General features: G+C 38.9%; 1 protein-coding gene across 3 annotated transcripts in view; it reads left to right on the top strand.

Annotated features, from left to right (window-relative positions):
- Window positions 1-351: 351 nt before the first annotated feature.
- Window positions 352-26,592, top strand: part of LOC138821387 (platelet-derived growth factor D) — a 172,937-nt gene continuing 146,696 nt past the window's right edge. For 2 of the 3 annotated variants that reach the window (XM_070013582.1, XM_070013580.1), the window contains exon 1: window positions 711-1,142. In XM_070013582.1, coding sequence (XP_069869683.1) covers window positions 1,019-1,142 — 124 coding nt within the window. In that variant the 5' untranslated portion in view covers window positions 711-1,018. Of the gene's footprint in view, window positions 369-710; window positions 1,143-26,592 lie in introns of those variants that run through there. The other variant, XM_070013581.1, reaches the window with a different exon arrangement.

Below are 26,592 nucleotides of genomic sequence, written 5' to 3'. Positions count from 1 at the left end.
CCGGCTCTTCTGCTGCGAGAAGGGAGGATCCTAAAAGTGCTGCCCTTTTCCTGTGGGACGGGGAGGTAAGGGAACTCCAGGTTCTCACCCAACTTCTTCACCTGGCGGGACACCCCGCCCCGCCCCGCCCAGCATTCAAGCCCCTCGGTGCAGGGTGGCGGGTGGAACAGGGAAACCACCCGCGGCTATTGATTATTGACCTTATTCTACACACCCTCACGCCGGCGGTGGGCCGCTACAGCTCTGGGAAGTAGGAAGAAATGCTGGCTTCTCTCTCTCAGAAATTACCCTTAGCTCAGCCCAGAGCCCAAAGGAGAGCCCAGAACCAGCTCCTTTGGCATTGGCATTTGCGATCGCCTTTCTCCATGGTAGGTACAGAGAAACCTTGGCTCGGTCGACTCCGATGCGCCTCGGGGTACAGTAAACGCTCTTGGCTCCAGCCCCCCTCCCAAGCCCCATCCCCACCCAGGCCGGGCAGCGGCTTGTGGGGGGATGCCCCAGTCACCCCCCGGGGAGGGCTGGGTTCCGCCCATCTCCCACTGCTCCCGGCCAGCGGGTTCCCTGCTCTCCTTCTGGTCCCACTAAGTAGAGCAAAACCCAGGGTGCTGGACGAGTCCTGGCCCGCTGTGCCACTGGGCATGCTCAGTGGCGGAGTAGGTCCCGGGGCCTCGGCCCGCAGGCTGCAGAGGTGGCTGCTCCGGGGTGGGAGCGCGGCGCAGCCCCGGGGCCCGCGGCGGCTGGGGCGCTGCCAGCCGCCTCTGCAGCTGTGCTGCGGCGGCCGGCCACCGGAGGGGGCGACCCGACGTCAACCTGTTGTTTGTCCCGTCCCCGTTTATCAGCGCGGCGCCACAAGGAAGTGCGGCACGCACACGCGCTGGAAAGTTCAGCATGCAGGAAGTTCGGAGCGGGCTCGGCGTGTAACCGGGCGGCGGGGCGAGCGCGCGGCGGCGGCGGCGGGCCAGCAGCGGACCCGCGTGTTTTCCCGACAGCCACGCGGTCCCCAGGTCGCTCATCCCAAATGCACCGGCTCATCCTCCTCTGCGCTCTGGTCTGCGCCAACTTCTGCAGCCAGCGGGACGCTGGGGCCACCGCGCAGAGCGCATCCCTCAAGGCTCTGCGCAAGGCCAACCTCCGGCGAGACGGTAAGACAGCCGCCTTTACTTTCTCCCCCAATTAAAAAAACAGCACCTTGGTGGTTGTCACTGCACTTTTCCTCCTTCCTGCCCCCCCCCTCCTCTTTTCAGTCTTTCACACAAACTCAGACTGAACGCTCTGGGTTGGGGAGGGAGGTTTTCTGCTTGTCCCCAGTCCTGAGAGTCCCCTCCTTCCAGGGGGACCGAAGCTTAGAGAAACCTCTGCACAATCGGTTGGACGCCAGGACCCCAAACCTCTACAGTTGGCAAAGGTTGCCGCTGCGCCACCCTTTGGTCAGGCTTTTATCCTTTTGGACCAGCAACTGGCAGAGACCAGGTTGGGGTTAGGTGCCGGAGTTGATAGAGTGATTTATTGTTTAAAATGTATTTTGGCAGGAGTGGGGGAGGAGAATGCTGAGTTTCGGCAATGCAGTTGTATTTGAGCGAGTATATATTAATAGTTTTAGATGAGTGTGTTGCCTTTTAAGTCTCTTAAGTGACTTTTCCCCATTGGAGTGCCGTAGGGCTTAGACACTCAGGAATCTAGACCAGGCTTCTGGGCTGTTGTCTGTACCGTGGAAGGACCTTCATGGAAGGTTTTTGCAACTGCTTGCCAAGAATACACCTCCTGACACCTCCAGACAGCCTAAGCAAGGTCTCAGGCAGGATTGTTTGTGTTCCTTTAATCTGGAGGACATCTGGGTCATTGGGTCCAAACACTCAATTGCTTAATTTGCTTCTGGGGCCTCTATCAACATCTGGAGTTGATTTGGTCTCCATTCCCTGCTGGTCTCCTCAGCAACTGCAACTCTTACTGCTGTGTACCTGAACTTCCCACAGTTTGTGGGTTTGGGGTTTTGTTTTTGTTTTTCTACATTAGATCCTTCTCTCTTGCTTGATTAAAGTTCTAACATTCTTCAAGGAGCTCATTAAGCTGTACTTAATGGTTTCACAGTCAAAACTGATAATGTTGGACTGTTGTATGTCTTTCTTGATAGGTTCTTAATTTAGACTTCACTGAAAGACTTTCAGTGTTGGAAGAAATAAATAGAAACTTTGTTATATTTTCTGATGACAGGTAGAGGCTGGATTTCAGCCTGTTCTTGTAATTTGAAATGGTAAAATATGTAGCAGGATAATTCACAGAAACTTTAGAACTGTGTATTTATATAAAATAGTTCAGCAGTGAATTTTTGATGACCTTCCATGTTAGTTGAAGCATAGATACTTCTTACTAAACTTCAAAAAGGTTTTGGGCTCAAGATCAAACTTTTTTTTTTTTTTTTGCTCTATAATGTTTCTTATAGGTGCAGATCTTCTCCTGGTAGATTTTCTAAGCTTGTACTTTATATGCCCTTTTTACTGCATAGAGTAAAATACCCTTCATGATTTGCATGACTTCACAGCCATAATTTTGTAATCCTTAGCCTGCCAAGTATCAGTTACAAGAAGTCAAGGACAGAAAATGCAACCATTGGCCATTAACCCAGGCTTCTGACTAAATCCAAGTAATAACATTTCTGGATTTTTCCCAGTTTTGTCTTTTGGACATATCACCCATTTTAGTTTGTATTGTTAAATCTCTATACATCTACCTAGTATATGTGATAAATGGTTTGTTTCATCATTTTTTTAACATACCTCTAGATTTCTTTTTTCTTCATATTGTAGATAAAGTTGTTTTGAACTTGCTCAATACACACACATTTTGGTGGGATTGCTCAATATTTTACTGAGTAGAAATCTCCTCTTACACACTAGACTGGGAAGGATAGAAAGGTAGATGCAAAAATCATTTTCCATATAGTAATAATAAATGCTCATAATGGTGGTAGTTTTAGAAAAATTGAAATGACATGGTTTTTCTTAAAGCATGTGCATTCCAAAAGACAGGACAGGCAATGATGTACCCACAGAGGTAAGATTGAGTCCCAGATTTTCCTAAAGATCATTGAAGAAGACACTCTTCTTGCTCTTTTGAGTATCAGATTAAGTCAGAATATAAGAATCAGGTGAGGATGGAGCTCTGACTCAAAGTGGTAGACAGCTAACCTTGAACAAAAGAGCTCAGCGACAGTGCCCAGGGCCTCAGTTCAAGTCCAATAATACACATACATACATGCATACATGTATTCATACTACATTCATACATACATACATACAAAGCAAGATAATTAAAAGAAAGAATGAGGTAAACATGTGTAAGGAATAGTTTCAAGGGTAAGATGAAAAATGAAAATCTCTAAACATTAAGTTGGGACTGTTAGAAGATTTGGTTCTCAGATGTTAAGACAAGATGCCAGTGGTTCACACCTATCCTCCTAGCTACTCAAGAGGCTGAGATGTGAGAGCCTGGAGTTGAAGCCAGCCTGGGTAGACAACTCCTTGAGGTTCTTATCTCCAGATTACCAGCAAAAAAGCCAGAAGTGAAGGTATGTCTCAAGTGGTAGAGAACCAGCTGTGTGAGTGTGGGGGGAAGAAGCAGGGGAGCCAAGTGAGAGTTGTAAGGCCCTGAGTTCAAGTTCCACTCTAGCCACCAAAAAAGAAGAATGTAGGAGGTGACAACAAAGCATTCTTTGTGTCATACGGTTGCTCCTGATAGCCAGGTTGGTTGTTACCCACTGTTGGGTTGTAGTCAAGAATGGAATAGTATTGGCAGGTTTTCAGTAAAAAGAGCATGAGGGTGAGTGTGTGGGATTCTGTGTAGTCTGACACTAAACATTATGCTTAATGGCTCCAGATCCCCAGAGTAGCTAAGAGATGACATGATATGGAAGCAGTGTTACTGATGTAAGTGGAATACCTACTGTCATAGGAGTGTATATGGTGTCATCTCCTACTCTTCTAAAATTTTCCATCATGATGTGTCCTTGCTACAAACTGACATCTCCAAAGAGACCTTTTCATCTGGCAGAATAACTGAAGGCAGCCCAATAGAGAAAAGTAGTTGAATTTTGCCCTTGCTTCCAGGAGGAAATGAGATCTTCTATAGCTAAGAAAGCTTAAAATATAATAATTTTCAGTAATTAAGTGTTCATCATCATTCTTGTTTCATACTGGTTTTACTTTCTGTCTCTGAGAGAAAAATCTTGATTTAGCAGTAACAGCTACATCCTCTTATTTTAATGCCTTTGCAGTTGTGCTTTGATGACACTAATTGGCCACAACAGATGTTACTATTCAGAGTGTGGGTCCAGAAGTGTAAAGGTAGCAACTAAGTGACACTACTATTTACTTATTTTAAATACAACATGGCCAGTGTAGGTGATAATATTTAATGGAGGTTCTGTTTTTGGTTGATCTTAAGGTTTGAACTCAGAGTCTGAGCTCTTTCACTCAAGGCTAACACTCTACCACTTTGAGCCACAGCTCCACTTCCAGTTTTCTGTTGGTTAATTGGAGATTAGCAGATTTTTCCTGCCTGGGCTGGCTTTGAACCACAATCCTCAGATCTCCTGAGTAGCTAGGATTACATGCATGAACCATCATTATCCACTATCCATCCAGGTTCATTTTGAAGAGAGGGTTTTACCAGGTGTCGGCATGCTGTGTAGTACAGGAAACTGTTAGTTTCTGAATTAATGAATGTCATTGAATGACAGTGAGATTTGCCTACAAGATTTTACCCTTCATTAAATGAAAGTGAAACCACATTATTTCAGAGCAATAAGAGTCAGACGATGAACAGAACCCCGGAGCCAGTCATCAGTTCTGGCCAGCAAGAACTTAAGCATGCTGTCATACAGGTCTCTGGCTTCACAGCCCACAATTCCAACCTGGGAAGGACATGTGGATCTCTTTCTGCCTTTGTCCTTGAGAGCTGAGTCATAGTGCAGATCATCTCCTTTCTGGAAAATACTCTTGACTTTCCATTGTGAAATTGATCTAGTTAGTGTCAAAAGGCAGTTCTTGAATAATGGGATAAAAGCATTTCTTTTTGTTTAAAATTGGAAAACCTTTTAGTAAAACTAGTTGCAAGCTGTTTCCAGCTCATCTGTGCTGACCATTTAAGTGTGACATTGACCTTTCACAAAAGGTCTATCTTACAAACATGAAAGGTAACATAGCAGTTCTTTATCCTGAATTCTGAAACTGAGCTCTAGTGTAGTGGTTATTTATTTATTATTTCCTTCTTCTGTAGTGTCCACCATGTATTTTGCTAGATGCTTAGTTACCTGGTACAATAGAAAGTTCTGCCATCTTGGAAGATATAGTCCAGTGGACAATATAGAGATAGTTGTCTACAACTATGTAGACCAATGTGATCATTAACAAGAATTGCATTTGACTTCTTGGGTGCTTTGCATAGTGTGAAAATTCTAGACAATATGTCTGTCATCTAGCTATAAGGGAGGCTTACATCAGAAATACGGTGGTTCCAAGCAAACCCAGGCAAAAAGTTAGGCATGGTCATAGTATCTATCACCTCATCTATGACAGGAAGTATACTTCATGGAACATGGTCCAGGCTACCCCTGAAAAAGTTCAAGACTGTATCTCAAAAATAACCAGAACAAAAAGTGCTGGAGTTGTGGCGCAAATGGTAGAGCATCTGCATAGCGGGCATGAATATCTGAGGGCAAGCTAAAAAAAAAAAAAAAGGTAATCTTCTAACTCAGTACACTAGTACCAAGGCTGCTAAACATGTAACTCTAGTTTTCCACCTCTTTGTCAGGAGAACATCCTCCTACATTTGTCTGGACTTGTGTTTTAAATACTATGTTGGAGTTCATCACAAGATTTTTTTTTCTTTCTGTGTTGAGGACAGAAGCTAGATCTTTGCCTGTGCTAGGCAACCACTCTACCACTGAGCTATACTCCCAACCCCAATAACAAGATTTTTATTTGAAAAAAAAAATTCTCAGTTGAAGTTGTGAAAGCACAGTGTAGTTTCATGGAGGAAAGATAGTGAGTTACAGGACTCCCCAAGTAGCTCCTAACTCAGAATAGAGAAACTATCTCCCTGAAGGCAAAAGCCTCTAAACTGAGGAATGAGTTAAGACATTAGAGACAGAGGGAAGAGGAAGTGGAGTTTTCCAGTAGAGATAACAGCGGAGACAACAATAGAGATAACTTGTCAGGATCCAGAGGAGAGAATTCAGGTAAACCAGTTTGCTTAGTGCACAGCCCAGGAAGAAAAGTGAGGGAATTTATTTATTTTTTATTTTTTTTAATTTTTATTGTGAAAAAACTGTACAGAGGGGTTACAATTACATGGGCAAGATAATGAGTACATTTCTTATCAAGCATTGTACCCTCCTCCTTTGTTTCCCCTTCCCATCCCTTCCAAGCCTTCCCCCTCACCCAAACCTCCCCCCACTCCCCTACCAAAGTTGTAAAGTTTGTTTTCGACATGACAACTTGTACTTCTCATTGTTGCAACAGGTCCACCTGTATCCTTATTTAAACGACTTGTTTTTCCCCTTCCCCTCCACAAATTGTACCGACATCAAATACAGTGAAAGCAGGGGTTATACTGTGGGGGAGGGACATATAAAGCAACAAAGAAATAATCATATAAATGCGTTAGAAAGAAAAAAACATTCAAATACATATCTTAGGGAAAAGTGAGGGAATTTAGTTCTAAATTGTTGGGCACAGTGGGAAGCCACTGAAAGATGACATTAGGATGCTGACGTGTCCATTCTGTTTGAAGGCTCAGTGCTGTTGTTCCTGAGGAGAAAGCCAGGCCTGTACTGTTTTATGTCTACTGTGTGAGGAATTTGTGCACAGAGTCATTTCATTTGCAATTTGATAGTGGAGGACTTGAGTAGCTTCCTTAGTGTAGAATTTCCAAACACCCATGTCCAGTGCATCCTGATACTTTTGTGTCTCCTCATCCCAGATGCCTATCTGAAGCTCAGTGTGGTAGACATGCTGTCCTAAGCAGGAGCTGAGCTCACAGTCAAAAGTGTAAAAGGAACCTGTCTAGTGTTAGACAAATATTTTAAATCATGCCACATACCCCCATTACACCATTAATGACATCTAAAAGGGAGGGAGCATTAACTTTTGTAGAGGCACAATTTGAGCAGAAAAACTAAAGACACCGGGGGGAGGGGGGGAGTGGTTAATATATAATAACAAAAGGGGCGAATACAAGATAAACATGAACTAAGAATGGTCTGTCTCCTCATACAATGTTTTAGGGCCAAATAACTTAAATGAAAGGACAGAAAATACTTCAGCCAAACCTGCATATTTTAATTGGAAAGAATAGTTAATAGGCTGGTTTAGATACATGAGTTGGTAGACTATTTTATGGAGGGCCAGTATGTATTTTAGGTTTTCAGGACAGATGGTCTCTGTTGTAATTACTCAATTGCACCACTGTAGCATAAAACTACCCACATAAATTGTATAAATTATTTGGATGGTTGTAAGACTTTTTAAAAGCTAATAAAACTTTAATGAAGTCTCTAAGTTTTATTTATACCAACAGACCGTGGACCTGTAGAGCACATTTCACAGAGAATCCACATGTTCTGAGGTTGCAATGCTGGGTTGATTATACCAAGATCAAATTCAGCAGTGACAAGTACAAAGTCTACTTTTTGGCTAGAAGAGCTACCTAATCATAGCATCAAGCTCTGTGTTATGATTGATAGGAGAGAGAGAGAAAAAAAAAGAGAGAGGGGGGAAGGTAGGTAGGTAGGTAAGTAGGTAGGTAGGTAGGTAGGTAGGTAGGTAGGTAGGTAGGTAGGTAGGTAGATAATATGTGTACCTATCATTATCTTCTAGCTGGATTCATCAGGGAGTGATGTGGCTAAATGTTAATAATAAAGTAGCATAAACCTGGTATTACCTTTACTTTGTCATAGTCAAGGAAGCAGCAGTGTTCTTGCACTCAAGCATACTGCATACTGGCCAGTCTGTGTTTGAGTATGTTGTCCTTTGCATGATTTTGTCTTTCTGTCTTTGTTAGTCTCATGAAGTGATCTCTAAGGTCCACTGCTCTTCTGTCTTCAAACATTTGTCTCCATCCTCTCAGCCAACATTTGAAGATGAAAATGTTATATTATGCTGGGCACTGTAGCTTATGTCTGAGTTGAGATCTGAGGATTGCAGTTTGAAGCCAGCCCAAGCAGGAAAATCTTTGAGATTCCTATCTCCAATAATCTTCCCAAAAAGCTGGAAGTGAAGCTGTGGCTCAAGTGATAGAGTGCTAGCCTTAAGCAAAAAGAAGCTCAGGCTCAGTACCTAGGACTGGCAAAAGAAAAAAAAAGATAACTTACCAACTTCTACAAATGAAACATTTTTGGACCAAATAGTATGTTCTAAAAGTTGATATTGAACAGAGAGAATTATTTTCCTTATTTTATTGAGGCTTGTTTATTTTTGTTTCTTTGGCTGGATCCTGTTGGGTCTTCCTGACTGCCTTAGAAATACTGGTATGTTTCCTTAGGCTTGAACTTCAACCTTTCTTCTTAGTCATCTCACTGATCCTCTCTGGAGTACTAATTACTGCTTGTGTACAAATGACACGTAAGTCTGAATTTTCTACTCCTGCTCTTGACTGAGTTCTAGACTTATCTTTTCACTGTAGTACTTCCAGTCTGTCATGAGTGGTTCCGCTGAAACTGAGATTCTCCAATATAGTAAATGTAAATGGGAAATTGTTTTTTAAATGTTGGGTTATTTACTCACTGGTGAATTCCTTACTAGTGTTAATCCTTTTCTTCTTGTTGTTTCAGATGCATCATGATTTTTTTTTTGTTTAGTGAATGTTCAGTGAATGTACTGATCAGGTGGTTTCATCCCTGAGTAGGAAATATGCAGCCCATGAGCTGTATGGGGCAAGTGAAATCATTTGGCACATTACAAGGACAGACATATATCTTTCTTATATGCTTCTCATCAGCTGCCCACAGATGTCTGTTTTTATTGATAATCTTGTATGGCCCACTTGAGAATCATGTTATAAATATCCAAATGGTCCTTGGTAGAAAAAAAAAGATTCCCAGTCCCTGCAGGAAATGCTGTATGCCCAGCTGTTTATCCCTAGGTGTTGATCCCCATTTTTATCAGGACGCCTATGGTGGGACTTCATCTGTGTAGCTGATATCTTCAGACATATGTATGCTAACCAGTATAGATGAGCTGACTGATTTATGGTGGCTAAGCATCCTGCCTATTTCCTTGGCTAGCACAAAGCAGCTCAATAAGGATTCATGAATCAGAAGATCAGTCAGTGTCTTTTTACAACAGATCTTTTGGCCACTAGCACTCTCTCATGATCAGATTGTAAAGGAAAGGGAGTTGAAACTCTGAGTCTAGAGTGACGGATTTCTGCCTTAACTGTCTGGGTTGTTGTTACATCATTGACAAGATAGGAAATAAAAGAAAAAAGAATGAAAAGATTATAGAGATGGAAAATCAGTTTGTGACCCGTTAGGATATGCTGCAATGGCTGTGGAGCAATAAGAGCCTAGAGGTAAAAAGGCATGAGAAACTATGTAGTTATGGAATGCTTTCACAGGAGCATGAAGCAGTCAACTATGTATCCTCATGTTTTTAAAGGAAATAGTATTCGTGATTGTGAGTATACATAATCACTTCTCATATCTCTCCTCTACTTTTAGCATGGCAAAGGGATTTCATATCTGTTGGAAACAGTGGCTGGGATGAAAAGATTGGTTACATTTTCTAAAAGTCTTCATTACACAATCCTAAAATGGCACTACCATTTAGACTGTTACCTTAGGCATCAGCATATCTAATTTCAAATTTATGAGAATGAAATGTGCAGGATTTTTAACTAGCATATAAAAGCAATAGCAAAAGTACTCTTCACATAATACGGATTAAAATGGATCCTTTTAGTATAGTATTTGAATGCTTTCATGAAGTTTTTGCTACTTAATGAAAGGATCCAAAAGAAATAAGTAAAACTAAATTAAGAACAAGCCTTAAAATGTGAGTCTGAACTTTGGAAGAGTAAAGAAAGATTTGTAGATTTTCCTTCTGTTTATGGTTATAAAGAAGCTTGTTACACTGTGTTATTTACACAATACTAAACAAGAGAGTTCTTATTTAATGGAATGAAATTAGTATATATTTTCCTTAATGACTAAACTACACTGGCAAAGTGAATAAACATACAATTAAAAGATCTTAAAGCATTTGTTAATTTTCAAAAAAAGAACTGAGCTAGAATGGAGTAAGAGCTACTTGGAATTTATATATAATATGTCATGAGGTTATCTAAATAGCTCAAAAAGCCTCAAAAGTCTTTCTATTATCTTATATCTTTTATTTAGATTTTTTTTTTTTACCAAACCAAGCTGCAGTGAACATGTATGCTATTCATTCAGTCAACTAGTGTTTGTAAAATACTGACTACATGCAGAGAAAGAGCTATAGCACAGCAACGATTAGTGTGAAGGCACAGTCTTCACTCAGTGGAAGCTTTTTAATTTGAACAGAGAAAATAAACTTGTGAATAAACACAACCTAAGCCAGTATCATATAGTGTCACGATTATGTGATCTACGGTTTATGTTTTAGATTGTTTTATTTTTAGACTCTCAATATTAAGATTCTTAATATCAAGATTATAACCATAAATCATGGGTCCTAATATTTAGTTCAGAAAAAATAAAATGGTATTTGTTGGGCTATGTTCAGCACAATCTTTTTGAAGAGGAGAAGCAAATTTATTATTTCTATTATTACTTTAATTAACACCTGAACAGAATGCCCTTATGTGTCCTTATGTCCTCTTATGTATGCTCAGATCTTAAACTAGATATTACTGAAATATACATATCAGTATGTTCACTCAATTCCTACCTCAATAGGACTTAACTTTCTAATTGATTTTTTTTTTTTTTTTTTTTTGGCCAGTCCTGGGGCTTGAAATCAGGACCTGGACACTGTCGCTGAGCTTCTTTTTCTCAAGGCTAGCACTCTACCACTTGAACCACAATAACCACTTCCAGCCTTTTCCATTTATATGGTACTGAGGAATCTATCCCAGGGCTTCCTGCATGCCAGGCAAATACTACCACCAAGCCCATTCACAGCCCCTAGGACTTACCTTTCTAATGTGTGATATGTAGTATGATTACTTGACCGCTGGATGGCAGTAGACAAAGACAGCTTTCAGAACTATATATATTTTTCCTCCTCTTGTCATGGAAGTAAAATAAACTAAGGGACTCTCGTGTATTCTAAATACAGTTTATTTTTTAAAAAACTCAAAAATGGAAATCTCTCATTAATATTCAACTATCCCATTATGTATGATATCAATAAAGTTAGAGATGATTAAAACGTGGACATAACTATTTTACAGCTATCAGTTTACTGATAACTATTTTAGACCTTTTAACATGTCTACTTTTATGCATATGTAAAGTACATTAAAATCCACTTTAGAAACATGGACTAGTTATAAGTAATTTTCAAAATGGTGAATGCATGTTTTCAGCCATGGGTTAACAAATTTTCTTTGGATATGTGATCAAGTAGCTGGCCATTGCTATTACTAGCTAGGCTAATGAATTTATCAAAAACGAGTTATTTGGGGGAACAAAAGCATAATTATAATATCATAGGTGGGAAATCATCTGCTGAGAACTTTGTGACTTTTGTGTTCCTGGGGCAACTTGGCACAGAATGTGGGCATGTGAAAGAAATTGTACAGCCATACAGTTAGTTCCTGTCACTTACTACTAGGATGCTGAATGGCATCCTCCCATAGTCAGAAAAATTTGAAAATTGTAGAACCATATCTAATTATTGGTACACATAAACAATGTGTTTGTCTTTGACAAGCATTTTAAAGTAGTGTATAAAACTGACCATTTCAAGAGACTTTTAGAGAGGGCTGCAAAAGCACATACCAATGACTATACTAGGTGAATAAAGAATCTCAAAAATCTCTACTTTCATCCAGGAGCCATTCAAATTCATTCTATATAGCAAAGAGTTTGTGGATGTGATTTGGTTAAAAATTATGAGAGGTGATAACACTGGATTGTATAGATAGGACCTACGTTGAATCATATGTGCCCTTCTAGAAGAGGTTCAGAGGAGATATCAGCGTGACTACAGAGGCAGAGATTTGAGTAATGTAGCCACAATCCAAGGGATGCTGGCAGTCACCAGGAGCTGAGACAGGCCAGGCTCTTCTGTGGAGGCTGCAGAGGGAGGAAGGCCCCACAAATAGGGCCTGATTTTGGCTCACTGAAGTCTATCACAGATTCCCTAACCTCCTGAACTATTAAAGAATACGTGAGTTGTCTTATACCAGTAAGTTTGTGATATTTTGTTTCAGCAGCCACAGGAAACTAATACAAGATCTTTGTTATGAAAGTTGAATAATTGAATGGCCCAATTGGTTGAGCCAACCTTCCCAACCATTTATAAAATTTCTTGGCCTTGTAAAGATATTTACTATTTTATATTTTGTTTAATAGTGGGTTTATTCTCTGCCTTTGAGAAATTTATATGATAAGCCACATTTCTACTCTACCTCCTGATCAGAAAAAAATGAAAATATTAGATCCAAATATTTACTTTTCTGATTATGCTAGGAGCAAGCAATGATCCTACTTTATTATAATTGATTATTAAAACTTTCCTCTTAACCCAATGTGTCATTCATTTTTGGCATATCTGTTTATTCATTTGTTTATTCCATGAAGTTCTGTTGTGAGTTCACTATGTGAGTGAAGTGTGCTGATGATGCACTAATTATTTTGCTAATCAATCAGTGATAATCATGTAACAATAGCTACCATGAAATAGTACCCATTGCTACACAGGATTTGCTGATAGAATGTACTGTATATACACTGATAGAAACATGCTCAATGATGTTCGAAATAGATGTAGATGAAATGTTTGTGTATGCTAATATTACTGGTAATCTTGTGGATAGGATAGAATTCAAGAATTCCAGTTGAATTTCTGAGCTTAGGTCTTAGCTGAAATTGAATCCAATGTAGTGAACTTTATCTTAATGTTTCTATTAGCCACACAGGAAAAGCAAAAAGGAATGAATGATGCCGATGAATGAAGGATAACCTGGGATTTGCTAAGATTAAAATCTGCTCTATGAAAAACATTGCGAAGAAAGTCTAAGTCAAAATACAAACTGTGAGCCAGGCACAGGTAGCTAATACCTGCAATCCTAGCTACTCAAGAGGCTGAGATCTGAGATCAAGGCTTGAAGCTAGCTGGGGCAGCAAAGTCCATGAGATTCTTATCTCCATTTAAACCACAGACACAACACACACACACACACACACACACACACACACACACACACACACACACACACACACACACACACACACACACACACGAGTTGTGGCTATAATGGTAGATCACTAGCCTTGAACCCAAAACTCAAAGACAATGCTCAGGCCCTAAGTTCAAGCCCAAGGCCCAGCACAGAAAGCAAACAAAAAATAAGAGTGCATGGAATTAAATTTAATGTATTTTATTTAACTCAATCTGTATTCAGATATTTTTGAATGTCCAATAACTTTAAAAAATGTTGAGATTTCTTTTAAAATTCTTTTTTATCATACTAAACCTTCAACGGCTGCCATACATTTTATACTTAAAACACACTTGATTTCAAATATTTAATATTGTATGTGGCTAGTCATGACCAATTTAGACAGCAAAGCTCTTGGATAATAAAGTCATTTACTTAGACCGATCCAAATTAGTATTGGTCTATTTCCAACAGAAAAACTTAATTTATAAAAGCTCTGTGTCCCTTTCCTTGTTTCAGTCTTGCAATCAATAGAGTCACTTTTTAAGAAGAGTAATAACAGCACAGGCAAGTTTTATGTGAGGTATATTTTGTCTAGTTATTATCCCAACATTGGTAGAGTTGATATTTCTAGTTACTTTCATGTATTCCTTTAAAGAAAAAGAAAAGCTTACAGACACCTAATAAATTCAAACTATTTGGTCTTTATGCCAGGTGCATTTTTTTCCTATTTGAGAACTGTCTTATGAAAACAACTGCTGGCACTCCGTTCCTTTGCCCTGAATGTGTAGAGCTGTTAAATCAGCATTCATTCCTTGTTATTTCCAAGTTAATTTGTCTTAGTCAACAATAATGTTCTTTTTGGTGAAACATTTGACCATTTTATAAAATTATTCTTTCTGACTAGCCAGTAAAAGATCTGTGAAAAGCAGAATCCTGCCATCTGAATTGTTTTTGGAGAGTGGTAACCTATTATTTATTTAATACAATTTTTTTACAGAACAGTACATCTCTGGATTTAGAGCTCTAGTCTGCATTAATTCAGACTTGCTATTTCCTATTTGCTTGCTATTTTTAGGAAAATTAAATGTTACAAAAACTATTACACTTTTAGGTTTTCAGATCTTATACTTGATTTGTTGCCCAAAATTTAAAGGTAATAATGATTCACATAGAAGTATAAATTATTTACATTTTTGCTAAGAATCTCAGTACAACTCCTACCCCTCTTGGTTCATTCTTTGTTGACAAGACACTTATTTTACTTATAGGCAAGCAAAAATATTATTTTATCTAGCAAAATGTCTTTTAAAGATGTCTTGGATTTTTAAACTGAGTTTTGAAACATCTTGTTAGATTCTTCTTCCAGAAGATTCCCATATATAATGGTGCCCTATAAAACTTTCATTGCTATAAAATTCATTTCTTTTATTTGCTAAGAACTCAAACTAAGTTGCCTATTTTGATGTCTCATTACACGAAGATCCACATACAATGTGCCTCATTCTCAAAACAACTGTTAAATCTGAAAGTCCTGTCCAAAGGAAGAAACTCCTTTAGAATCCCTTCAACAATTCTGTGTCAGTACACAGCATGACTCTTATGTTGCTGGAAACATTTTATTCAAAAGGCATTTTCTATTGTTTAGCAAGGACATGCATTTTAAGGAACAGTCACATTTTTAGTACACACTGGTACCTGGTATACATCATTCCCATTTAGCTCTTCTTAGAATTGTATCATTTATTTGTATTTGCATGTATTCTGTCTTCCCTGGAGGATATCAGCTATGAAAGGATATGCCTACTTGAATAATGGCTAGGGGAGAGGATGTACTCAGTAAATACGTGCTGCCTGATGATATGAACATCAGTGGAGTATCTCCAGAGGAAGTTCAGACTCCTACAGGAGGAAGATGACAGTGCCAGCTTAAGTTGGTTGCTTAGTAAGGCTTAAACTTCAGGTCTCTTGATTGGCTCCCTACAAAGCCCTACTACTTAATGCAGCATTTATAATTTGGTGTTCTTTGTCTTTAATAGACATTTAATAGACATGTGTCAGACTCTACAAAGTCAACATAATTCTTTGATTTTAAGGTACCTATCTTGCCGTCTGAGCTTTGCTCTGAAATACTATGGAAAGAAGTGAAAATGCACTTTATGAACAAATTAGTACAGCAGGAAACCTATCATTTCCAGAGCTGGATTAACCACACTGAAATGGAACAGGAAAGATCCTCAGAGACCGGAGCCTCAGTGCTTGTGATGTTCCTATATTGTTTCCCTGGTCCACATTTGTGCTCCTACTCAGGAGACATACATATGTGTTTACTCCCAAACATATGTCTTCTAGTTTAACCATTACATAACTCAATTAAATATTTTGTGATACAGCAAAGTATGGAGGTAATAGAGTTTTTGTCTTTATCGCTATTTAGTTCAATGTATTGTTCAAACTTTAATGGTGAATTGCTTAAAAATGTTATTGAACTAATATATTAGTCTGCTTCGGCTCCTGCAACAGAGCACCTCAGACTTAGTGGCTTAAACAATAGATACTTATTTCTCCCCATTATGAAGAGGTTAGGAGGGAGGCTGGGATGTCCAAGATCACAGGGCCTATAAACTCAGGTTCTGGTGAGGTACTATTTCTGGTGATCAGATGGTTGTCTTCCTGCTGTGAACTCATGTGGTGGTTCCTCTCTGGATATGCAGACAAGGACATTTCTGGTGCCTTGTTTATACAGGGACACTCACCCTATTGAATAGGAGAGTTACCATTATGAACCTCTTTTAACCTTAACTACCTCTCCAAAGTTCCTGTCTCCAAATATAATCACACTGGAGGTCAGGAATTCAACACATGAATTGTGGGCTTATAGAATGGAAGGGATATGACTCAGACCCTAACACTTAAGGTATGAGTGAGGAAACGAAGCTGTTCTGTCGAGGGTAAAAATAAAGTTAAGTAAATCTTTAAAGTCTGAAGGGCTCCATGTATAAATGTCTGAAGTGTCTTTGTGTTTTTCTGTGCTTTCAAGAAAGTACGATTGGATAAGTTATGCATGGGGGTCAGTTAAGTGATTATAAAGCATTTTATCAGCATGAAGCATGCTCAGAGAAAAGGCCTTTGTACCTCATCAGAACTTGGTCACAGGAATGTACATTTGTATGTTTGAAGCTGGAATGAAACACAAAGCTCCCCACTTCAAGTAGTACTTTTAACAAACAATCCCAGGACAATTTCAAGTATGTGAAATGAGAGGGTTTTCACCATGTACATGGGGAAAATAATATATTAAAGAGATGCATGTATTGTACCACGTACCATCCAGTTCAGATCAACAGAGGTTAATGGAATTCATTAACTTGAAAAAAAATTAGCCTGATGAAAGAACTGCATAGAATAATGATTGAGGGTAATAAGACCTTAGCTGAAATCTTGCCCCCACAACTTGCTGGTAATGTATTGTTGGGAAATTACTCAACCCTCTCAGGATTCAGAGAGTAAACAACATCAACAGCAAATCTTCCTATGTTATGAAGTGAATGTGAAGATCAAATAGTCTGTGTGAAGAATTTAGCACCATGTCAGGGAAACAGCAGCTTAGCACATGATAGGGCATTTAATACTTATACTAAGTTGACTATTGTATTGAGGGTATTTTGGTATATTTCTGAGTAAATTTAAATGGTAGAAGTTTGGGGCCTGTCTTACTACAGGTAGTAATAGCAGCTGTGACTTGGTGTGTTTTTGTAATGACTACTTAGACTCAATAATTTGTGAGCTCTAGATGGCCACTGAGAAATCCTGGCCATTTTCTTGCCTTATAGTTGATAAAGCCTGGGTCACAAAGTAGTTCAGTACAGATTTTAAATATGAGTTTTTATTTGTTTGTTTGTTGATTTTTTTAATGTCTCCCACACAGCCGTGCTGACTGACCTACAGTATTGCTCTTCCTACAGTGCAGTAAATGTCACTGTTGAATCACTGGTATGTCTGCTGTTTCCCCCCAAAGGTGTATTCAACTTGGACTTTTATATGCTATATGTATCTATTACTTTCAGCATATTAAATACCAAGTAGTGGTAAGAATTGTGAACTTGTAGGGATTTTCCCCCTTTTATTGTTGTTTTTTCATCTGAACCTTGAAAATTTAGGTCGAGCCAATTCACAGACTGGTCATGGAATGCTTCACTTTTTCAGCTGTCTGTTTTCTGTGTATAAAAACATGAATCTAAATACAATTGAACACTGGAATGAAATCCATTCCTCATTTGCCATTCAAAGCTTTCATGTGTAAAAACAATAGAAATTGGTATTAAGGAAAAGGACAGAAACAATCTGTTTTAAATAACCTTAGCTGTATTTGAAAAGTAGACAAATCACTTTTATAATGGAATCGAGAGAAAAATAGAAAACATTTCCTGGCTTTTAGTAATGCATTGAAAGTGAATTTTGCTTGATTCACCCATTATTTACTGAGTCCCTACTGTGTGCTGTTATCTGATAGAGCCATGGTAGTATAAAAGAAACACAGTTCTTGGTGTAATGAAACCTATGTGGTCTTTAGATTACCAAGACTAGTAGATTATATGGATCACAGTTAAATGTGATGAGAACAAGGAGAAGCCTCTTTCCTAATGGGGAAATGGTAAGGCTTCCCAAAGAATTTTAGCTGCCCTAAGGTAGATATTGCCCAACAGGACTGAAATAGGTTCAACAAGACTTTGACTGCCAGATTTTATAGTATGGAAACCAAAGGCAAATATGAATTCAAAAAGCACAGGGCTCCTACAAACACTGGTTCAAGCTCCATTTCTAATCATGTCGCTCCACATTAGCATGTGCAGAATTGTGTAGGTGAGACAATGGAATACTAGTATTGTTTTATAATGAAGCTTAATTTTTAACAAATGATTTTGTAAAGCAGGCTCACAAATAATTCCTAAGCTAAAAGTGTTCCTTGTACCAAGAAGGAAATTATAACTGCCCTTAAAAATCAAAGCAAACAAGAAGTCCCCACATGTAGAACTTTAAAGTTGTGTATTTAATAGAGAAACCTAATACTAGTCATATCCTATTCCTTGTATATCCTAAGATTATAAACCATAAGGAAATCTTTATGGTTTCCTAAAAATCAGCAGGCCATCATCTGTCTGTGAGCTTTCTGAGAAATACATGGAAAAGACATGAGAGGTGAAATGCAATTAGAAAACAGCCCTCTTCAGGAAGCATTCTGGCCTAGCTCAGGATAGAGTTCAGGTGGCTTCGAAACCACAAAGAAGATGCCGTCCAAGACTGCCTCAGCTTACCTATTTCATCTGTTTTTAAGGTGTAGATTTTCAAATATTCAGCTGAGCTAAAGTGACATACCTGACATAGAGGCAAACCAGATGTTCCTTCGCTGACAAAGCACAACATGAGAGACCACAGTGAGGCTTAGTGTCTGATGCGGGTGGGCGGAGAGTGACAAAGAGAAAAAAGAAAGAAGCTGTAGTCCACGGCCCCCTCCCAGTCCCTTGATGCATTATAACATTGAATCCCACTGAAGGCACTCTCCGCACTGGAGGGCCTAGGAGAGGAACAGTCTGTATGTTCCAGGGGATTTTAGAACAACCATTAATTCGTGGGAGTCATCTTCTTGTTCTATTCACAGAGAAGTGCTAAGGACTTAGATTTCTGGAAAGCATCATCAGTCACACCTCAAAGTCTCATTTAGCCAAATCAAAAACCTGGAAGTTACACAAGACTTGAAGGCCAGTTGATTAGACAACTATTTGTTAAGCCTCTGTTGTTCATTAAGTCCTGCTGAGACATCACAAAAGCTTACCCATCTCATAGCTCTGAGAGTAGAAAGGTAGGGAAGTTTACAGTGAACTCAGCAAACAAAAATTGACATTGATTGGCTGTGGACTTCACTGGAGATACTTCCAGGTGCCTTTGTCACTGGGGGAAAAACTGACACACGAACAGAGATTGACACACGAACAAAATAGACCAGAATGATCAATGTTGATTTTTTTTTCAATTTTATTATGAAGGTGGCGTACAGAGGGGTTACAGTTACATAAGTAAGGCAATGAGTTCACTTCTTTTTGAACAGTGTTACTCCCTCCATTTTCTCCCACTTTTTCCCCTCCAGACTCCCTTCCCCCCAAGTTGTAAAGTTCATTTCCAACGTAGTGTCTAGTGAGTATCGCTATTGAATTGATTCACCCTTTGTCCCACTGTTTTGTTTCATTTGCTAGTGTAATGACCAGAGAGGGCCATGGAGAAGTAGAAATGTCAAGGTGACCTCCAAAAAGAACTTGCTGTTTGAGTTCTCTACATCAAAGGGTGAGGCTTCCTCAGGGAGGAAGGGAAGACAGAAACCACAATGTCTTCAAACTTAAAATCTTGAAGACTTTTTCTTTTAGACATAAGGTAAAAGAAAAAGGGAAATAACATTCTTGTGTTACGTTTCAAAAAGTGCATGCTTTAGCACTTTCTTACACAGAGAACTATTGGTAGGATAGAGTATTACTGAATTTATAGGATTTTTTTCAGGCACTACATGAGTGCATGTGAGCTGAATCTCTTTATGTTGTCTCAGCCCAAATACTGATGTGTGAATCCCGCTATGATTCTTTGCATTTTCTGCTAAACTAATTTCCTCTAATTATGACCTTATTAAAGTAACATGGTTATATTTGCTCTTTGTTTTATGGTAATGACTGATAAACAAAATGCTAATTGGCATTACAATTTAGTGCTATATTTATCATGATATTCAAACGGTTTAATTAGGATTTAATTTGCACACCAGCCTGAGGAGTTGTCTATTCTGATATATCCTTTTGCTCTTTTGGTTCAGAGAAAGCTCTCAAGATACGACAAGATCCCAAAACTTTGTCACCACATATAGCATTAACAGTAGATTTCAATAGAGTTTTCTTTGTTAACTAAGAGGATATAAAGCTGATTCCAGTGCTATTACTAGGTATGAAGTTTTGTCATTTATGGTGAAAAATCACTAAACTATCCTACATCCACTTGAAAATAAGGCTTATACATATAAATATTGGACTGATCTTTACTCTCCAGTGTTCAAGACTAGATTGTTATCTCAGAGTCATGTAAACCTGCTGTTTCACCACTTACTGAAGAGTCATTTCTCCCAGGACATAATTTTTCCAATTTATTGTCTGTTCCTTTTACTCTTTATACCTTTTAGCCTTGTCTATCCCAAATTGAATCCAGCCCCATCTCCCAAGAGTACTCTAAGGGACCCAGTGGTATGTAGGATCTCTCTGTAGTATTTCTTATAACTGCTTAGAAACCTTGCAATTATCTTAAACTAAAAAATCCAATTAAAACTTCGTCAATACTGTTAATATTTTATCTGGGCCATTTGGATACTATGCTTAGTGTTCAATAAGCCAGTAATGATTGGCAGGGTAGAGAAACTCTTGGTTGTCTGTGTACAGCTGCTTTTGTCTTCTTGAAAATTCTCTAGTATGTTAGACTTAGAACTAAGTACATCCTTATATCCTTTCTAGTTCTAAAATTATATGATATACAATTATAAGTGTGACTATAAATGTTTTAGGGGAAATGAGCCAAATGTTTGATGATTTCTTAAAAGTACATAGTCAGTGGGAAAGAACAACAGAAAGGGTGACATTATCCAAAAAGAAATGACTCCAACTCTGTACATCACCTTTATAATAACAACAAAATCTTTTTTACAAAGTACATAGTTTGGCAGGGAGGAAAATTTTGTGATGTCACCTGCATGAAGATGAATGGAATTGTAGATCATCATATCAAACAAAATAAGCCTGACTTTACATGTTTTCTCCTATACACAGAATCTAGATTTTTTTTGAGAAGAGAACATGAAAATAGCAGGAAGGATATTTGGAAAAAGGAGGAAACTAGTAAGAGGAGGACAGGTATATGAGAGGACAATGGGACAATGCTACAAGTACTGTTATATGTATATATGAAAATATCATAATGAAACCCAATAAAAGTGTACCCAAAATGATGACAATAATATTTTCATGTTATTTACTGTTGGCAAAGGCGTATTTGTGAAAAGTTATGTTCAAACTGAATCTAATCCTTATTCATTGATGCTATAATTTAGAAAAATGTAACATGTACCTAGTTTAAAAGTTGAAATCAGTACCTCACCATCTATAATAGTGAACATTGGTTTTTCTGATTCCTTTGTATGTGAAAGTACCAGATCCCAATCTTCAAGTGGAATTTATTTTGTTATTTCTTCCTGTGTGTTATTATTGCCAGATTTGTCCATTTTAGATACTGCTTAAGTTTTTGCACTTAACCTGGTTTGTGAGTTTTGTGATGCAAGAAAGGTAAACAGGCTAGTCCATCTGTCAGGCTTTTAAAGAAAAGCCTACAAATGTGATTTTAGGAATGTTTCATTTTTCTTCTTAACAAACTCCTTCGAGGGTAGTAGCCAGATCATTAATAATCTTAGTTGTCTTGTCCATCCAAGGATTGAATCACAAGGACAATGTTAGATCTTTTACTGCATACAGGAGACCATAGGGATGTCCACTACCCACCATTGTCAGATTCTAAACTAAGGCTTGCAGAGTGACAAGCACAGTTTTTAAGTTCTCATGATAGTTACAGCTTCTTTATTCGGGCACATAGAGCAAAGATGCCCAAAGGTATTTGTACACTTGGAGTTGTCTGGTACCAGTGATGGCTGGTCCATTGAGACATTATCTGTACTAAATGCTCTTTTCCTCAGAAAATGCTGACCTCCATAATAATGCTCACCTTTCTCTTATTACTTTGTTAAATTGAGCTAGTATCAGTTTTGCTTCTAACAAATCCAAGCCCAGAGCTTGATGAACAATTAACTATTCCAAATAAAGCATTGAAGTGTTGAAGTGAAGATGTATATGGTCTCTACTGACTAGCTGATTACTTTCTTAATGGAAAGGTTTTAGAAACCCACTTTACTCATGTTAAAAGATATAATGGGTATAAATAAATAAAATGAATAGATACTGGGAAGAAATCACTATGAAGGTAGAGCCCTTGGATAAAGAGGTTGGGAAGAAGCTACAAGCAACCCAAACTCAGAGCTTGAGCATTTTATATCTACATAGGAAAGCAGATGAGAGAATGATTAATGATTATATACAAGGCTTTTAAAACTCCAGCACTGAGATTCTCATAGGTTCCCAAAAATATACAGGGGACAAGATGGGTTCTACCTTAAAGCTGTTGCTTTGTCATCCAGAGTGATGTAAGAGGAGACAGTACTTGTAAAAGCAATTTCTCTGTTGACTTGCTACAAGTGCCTTTTCTGATCTAGTAATTGTACCTTGAAGATTTGCTGCCACCAATGAGGATAGATGCTCCCTAATCTCCTTAGACAGAGACATCCACATTGACCCAATGTTTTTTGTTTTAAATATCTTGGATGGCTGTGAACTGCAAAAGCAGAAGCTAGGAAAGAAGAGCACTCAGATGCTTGGTGATCTCTCTGATTAGATAACATCTAGGTGAGATTCTCATTTGCTGGTGCCTTATCAAATGGAGACAAGTAGCTCTATGATGAATCTTTGAATGGATGCACCGAGAAAAAAAAACTTAAAAATTCATACAGCAATATCTGAAATTCATCCAGGTATGTCCCTGTTAAGATAATGTTACTTGTGCAGAATTGGGTATTACTTGAATTTTATAAGATCTTGGTTATGTATTCAAGTACAGTTTTTCCATGCTAATTATAACTAAGGATCACAGAGGAATGGGGATCAAAAGAGAGAGGGGGAGGGAGAGAGAGAGAGAGAGAGAGAGAGAGAGAGAGAGAGAGAGAGAGAGAGAGAGAGAGAGAGAGAGAGAGAGAGAGAGAGAGAGAGAGAGAGAGAGAGAAAGTGAGAGAGAAAGTGAGAGAGAGAGAGAGAGAGAGAGAGAGAGGATAATGAGAAGCTGACTTAAGAGTGAGTGATAAGAATTTCAAACAGTTGCATTGAAAGGTGAGATATTTACCTAATACCCCTGAATTTTGGATACTGTCCTTTCCTTTGTCATGCTCACCATGTCAGCAGGTACTTGTATCTCTAGACTGGTTGAACCTGAAGGGGAAACATTGGTTTTATTTTGTTTTTTTATTTTTTAATGGAACTTCTCCGGTACATAGGTACATACAAAGATTCATCAGATTGTCACTTGCTAGTTTTATCTCCACTCCACCAGGTTTCTGCAAATGAGAATTTCAGCCTGGAGGTTATTTAAAAAAGGACATTTAAAAGAAAACACTGGGTGGATGTCTCTGTCTACCCACATTAGATAGCATTTCTCCTCATTGGTGGCAGCAAACCTGCAAGACACAATTACTAGAATGGAAAAGCCACTTGTTGTCAGTTGACAGAGAAATTGCCTTTAGAGCTGTTGTTCTCTTCTACATCATTCTGGATAGCAAAGCAGCAACTTTAAGAGAGGGTTCATCTGCCTTTGGATAGATATTTTTTGAGTACTTCCTATGTTCTAGGTTCTAAGGATACACATTTTAATGATGGAAGAAAAGGTAGGGAGATGATAAAAAAATAATCAGCTGGTTGTACTAGTTCTAACATACACAATTTTGCCATTTTGAATCCTGCTCCTCATAAAGCTGTGTTCAAACTCATCCATTGTCCAAGAATCAGCAGTGCTATAAGTGTCATCTTTACCTTCTGCTTACACTTGTTGAAAGGTGGAAATATTTATTGCTGCCCTTTAGTGATGTACATTTTGAGTACTGGGCAGATTCAGTTTAACTGACATATTTGAGGTGATTATGTTGTGATTGCACATTACGCAAAAGTTATTTCCACTACAGATGGGACAGGACACAATAATGGGACCTAAGTTTGAAAGCCATGAAACTAATATTCATTTTTAAAGTATAAGTGACTGCAACTTCATGTTTTACTGCAGAACAATAATGTGCCTCGTTTATATTTTCCTACTGTATATCATGAAGTGGTATGTAATGAACATCTCAGTGCCTATATGAGTCTACCAGAGCTCTTCCAATTAAATATAATCAAAATTCAAACTGGTAGGAAAATTTTGCATCGTACTTGGTTAGTATGACACTGAATAATAGCACATTTTATAAACATGGCCTTTTAGGTTCGATGAAATAGATTTAATGAAGAAAAATCAGATGTTTAGAAGGTCTAGAAAAAGAATAAAAGATGACAACATTTTGGGAAATAGCTGGAGATATGGTAGGGTGAGGCACTTAGGTTTAATGTGAGGTCTGTCTGGGGCTGTTTGAGCCAAAGCTGGAATGACAACAGTAATCCATGACCCAAGCAGAATGGTCTGGAAGAAGAGAACAGCCAGGTCAAAGGCCCTGGGGGTATACACACAAGGTTTATTCAAAAAGGAAAAACTGTCTGAAGGCTGATGTTAGGAATGTTTTTAGTCTTCCTTTACATATTTCAGCAGCCAGAGAGATTAGCTATGTAACTTGAGCTGCCTCTGACTTCTGTGTAGTACCCTCAGCATGGCTGTGACAATTATTCATTCACTTTGAGACAGGCCATTGTCCACACACCCAACCATCTACCCTGCTCTTTACACGGTCTGCTATTTCCTGGTGACATCAGTGCTGTCCCCTCTCAGAGATCTATGGAACTCCAAGGATAAGAACTTTAACTTCACTTGAAGTTTTGGTTCAAAAAATAAATGATTCAGCCAGGCCGTGGCTCACACCTGTAATCCTAGATACTCAGGAGGCTGAGATCCGAGGATCTCGGTTCAGACAGTCTGGGCAGGAAAGTCCATGAGACTCTTACCTCCAATAAACCACTAGAAAACCGGAAGTGGTGCTGTGGCTCAAGCGATAGAGTGCTTGCCTTGAGCTGAAGAATGCAGGGACAGCGCCCAGGCCCAGAGTTCAAGCCCCACAACCGACCAAAAAATAAACTAAACGATTCAAAATGAATTGAGGGTGTATATGGTCGTTTTGCTTCATGGTGTCTCTCCTGCGCTTCTACCCACGTGGATTCCCTCAGGCTCCTGCCCGGGAGCGCATCCCCTCCTAACTCTCTGTGTTCTCATTCCTTATGGCTAAGCGCAGTTCTCACCCACAGCCTTTCTCTCCTGGTAGGCAGAGTGGTTGGATACCTATTTTTTTCTTCTTCTTATCTTTTTCTAACACTTACCTTCATGTCTCACCTTCCACCTCCAAGAAATGGATCAAGTTTACAGTTACGGTGAGGTTATATATAATCCTATTCAATCTTTCCTAAGCTGAAAATATCACAGGTCAAAAATGCCTTGCATCTAATATACTTACCCCAACTACGGAACATAGTAACATCCTGGCACACCTTACATATGCTCAAAACACTGTTAGCCAAACTGGAACAAACAAAAACTTAGCACAGGTCCTACTTTATCAGGAAGTTTTGGCTAACTCATGACAAAATAGAGGAATGAATACTGAGGTTTTCACTGAGGTCCCTATACTTGCTATATAGGTACTCTACAAGTTAAGTCACCTCCAGCTCCATTTTCTTTTCTTTTTTGGGGGGGAGGGGTCCGGTTGTGGGGCCTGAACTCTGGGCCTGGGTGCTGTCCCTCAGCTCTTCAGCTCAAGGCTAGCGCTCTACCACTTGAGCCACAGCACCACTTCTGGCTTTTTTCTGTTTGCTTATGTGGTGCTGAGGAATCGAACCTAGGGCCTTGGGCATGCAAGGCAAGCACTCTACCACTGAACCACCTTCCCAGCCTACCCACCCCCATTTTCTTTTGTTATTTTTAGAATACAATCTTTTTGTTTGTTTGTTTGTTTGTTTTTGTTTTTGTTTTTTTGGCCAGAGCCAGCCTTTATACTCCTCCTGTGTGGATGGATGACAGGTATTAACTATTGTGCCTAGCTTCTTATTGACTAAGGTGGACCTTGTAAACTTTTTGCCTGGGCAGGCCTTGAACCACTATCCTTCAAATCTGACTCCCAAGTAGCTAGAATTATTTCATGAACCACTATACCCAGATTTCAATTTCAGTTGTAAATATCTGTTAAAAAATATGTACAGTATTTGTACCTATTTGGTTAAAACATGGTATTTAATATTTCTATCTCCTTATTCTTGTTGAGACTTCAAGCTCTTTAAGTTATTTATAAAATGTGTAAACTGTAGGTACTCGGTTGTGTTGTGGAACATGAGTACTTACTGTGTTTTGGTACTTGTTATC

Source organism: Dipodomys merriami, unplaced genomic scaffold (genome assembly GCF_024711535.1).
Source record: "Dipodomys merriami isolate MVZ:Mamm:240054 unplaced genomic scaffold, mDipMer1.0.p SCAF_91, whole genome shotgun sequence".
NCBI lineage: Eukaryota > Metazoa > Chordata > Mammalia > Rodentia > Heteromyidae > Dipodomys > Dipodomys merriami.
The sequence above is the reverse complement of the archived record's forward strand: the minus strand, read 5'-3'. Positions and strand labels throughout refer to the sequence as shown.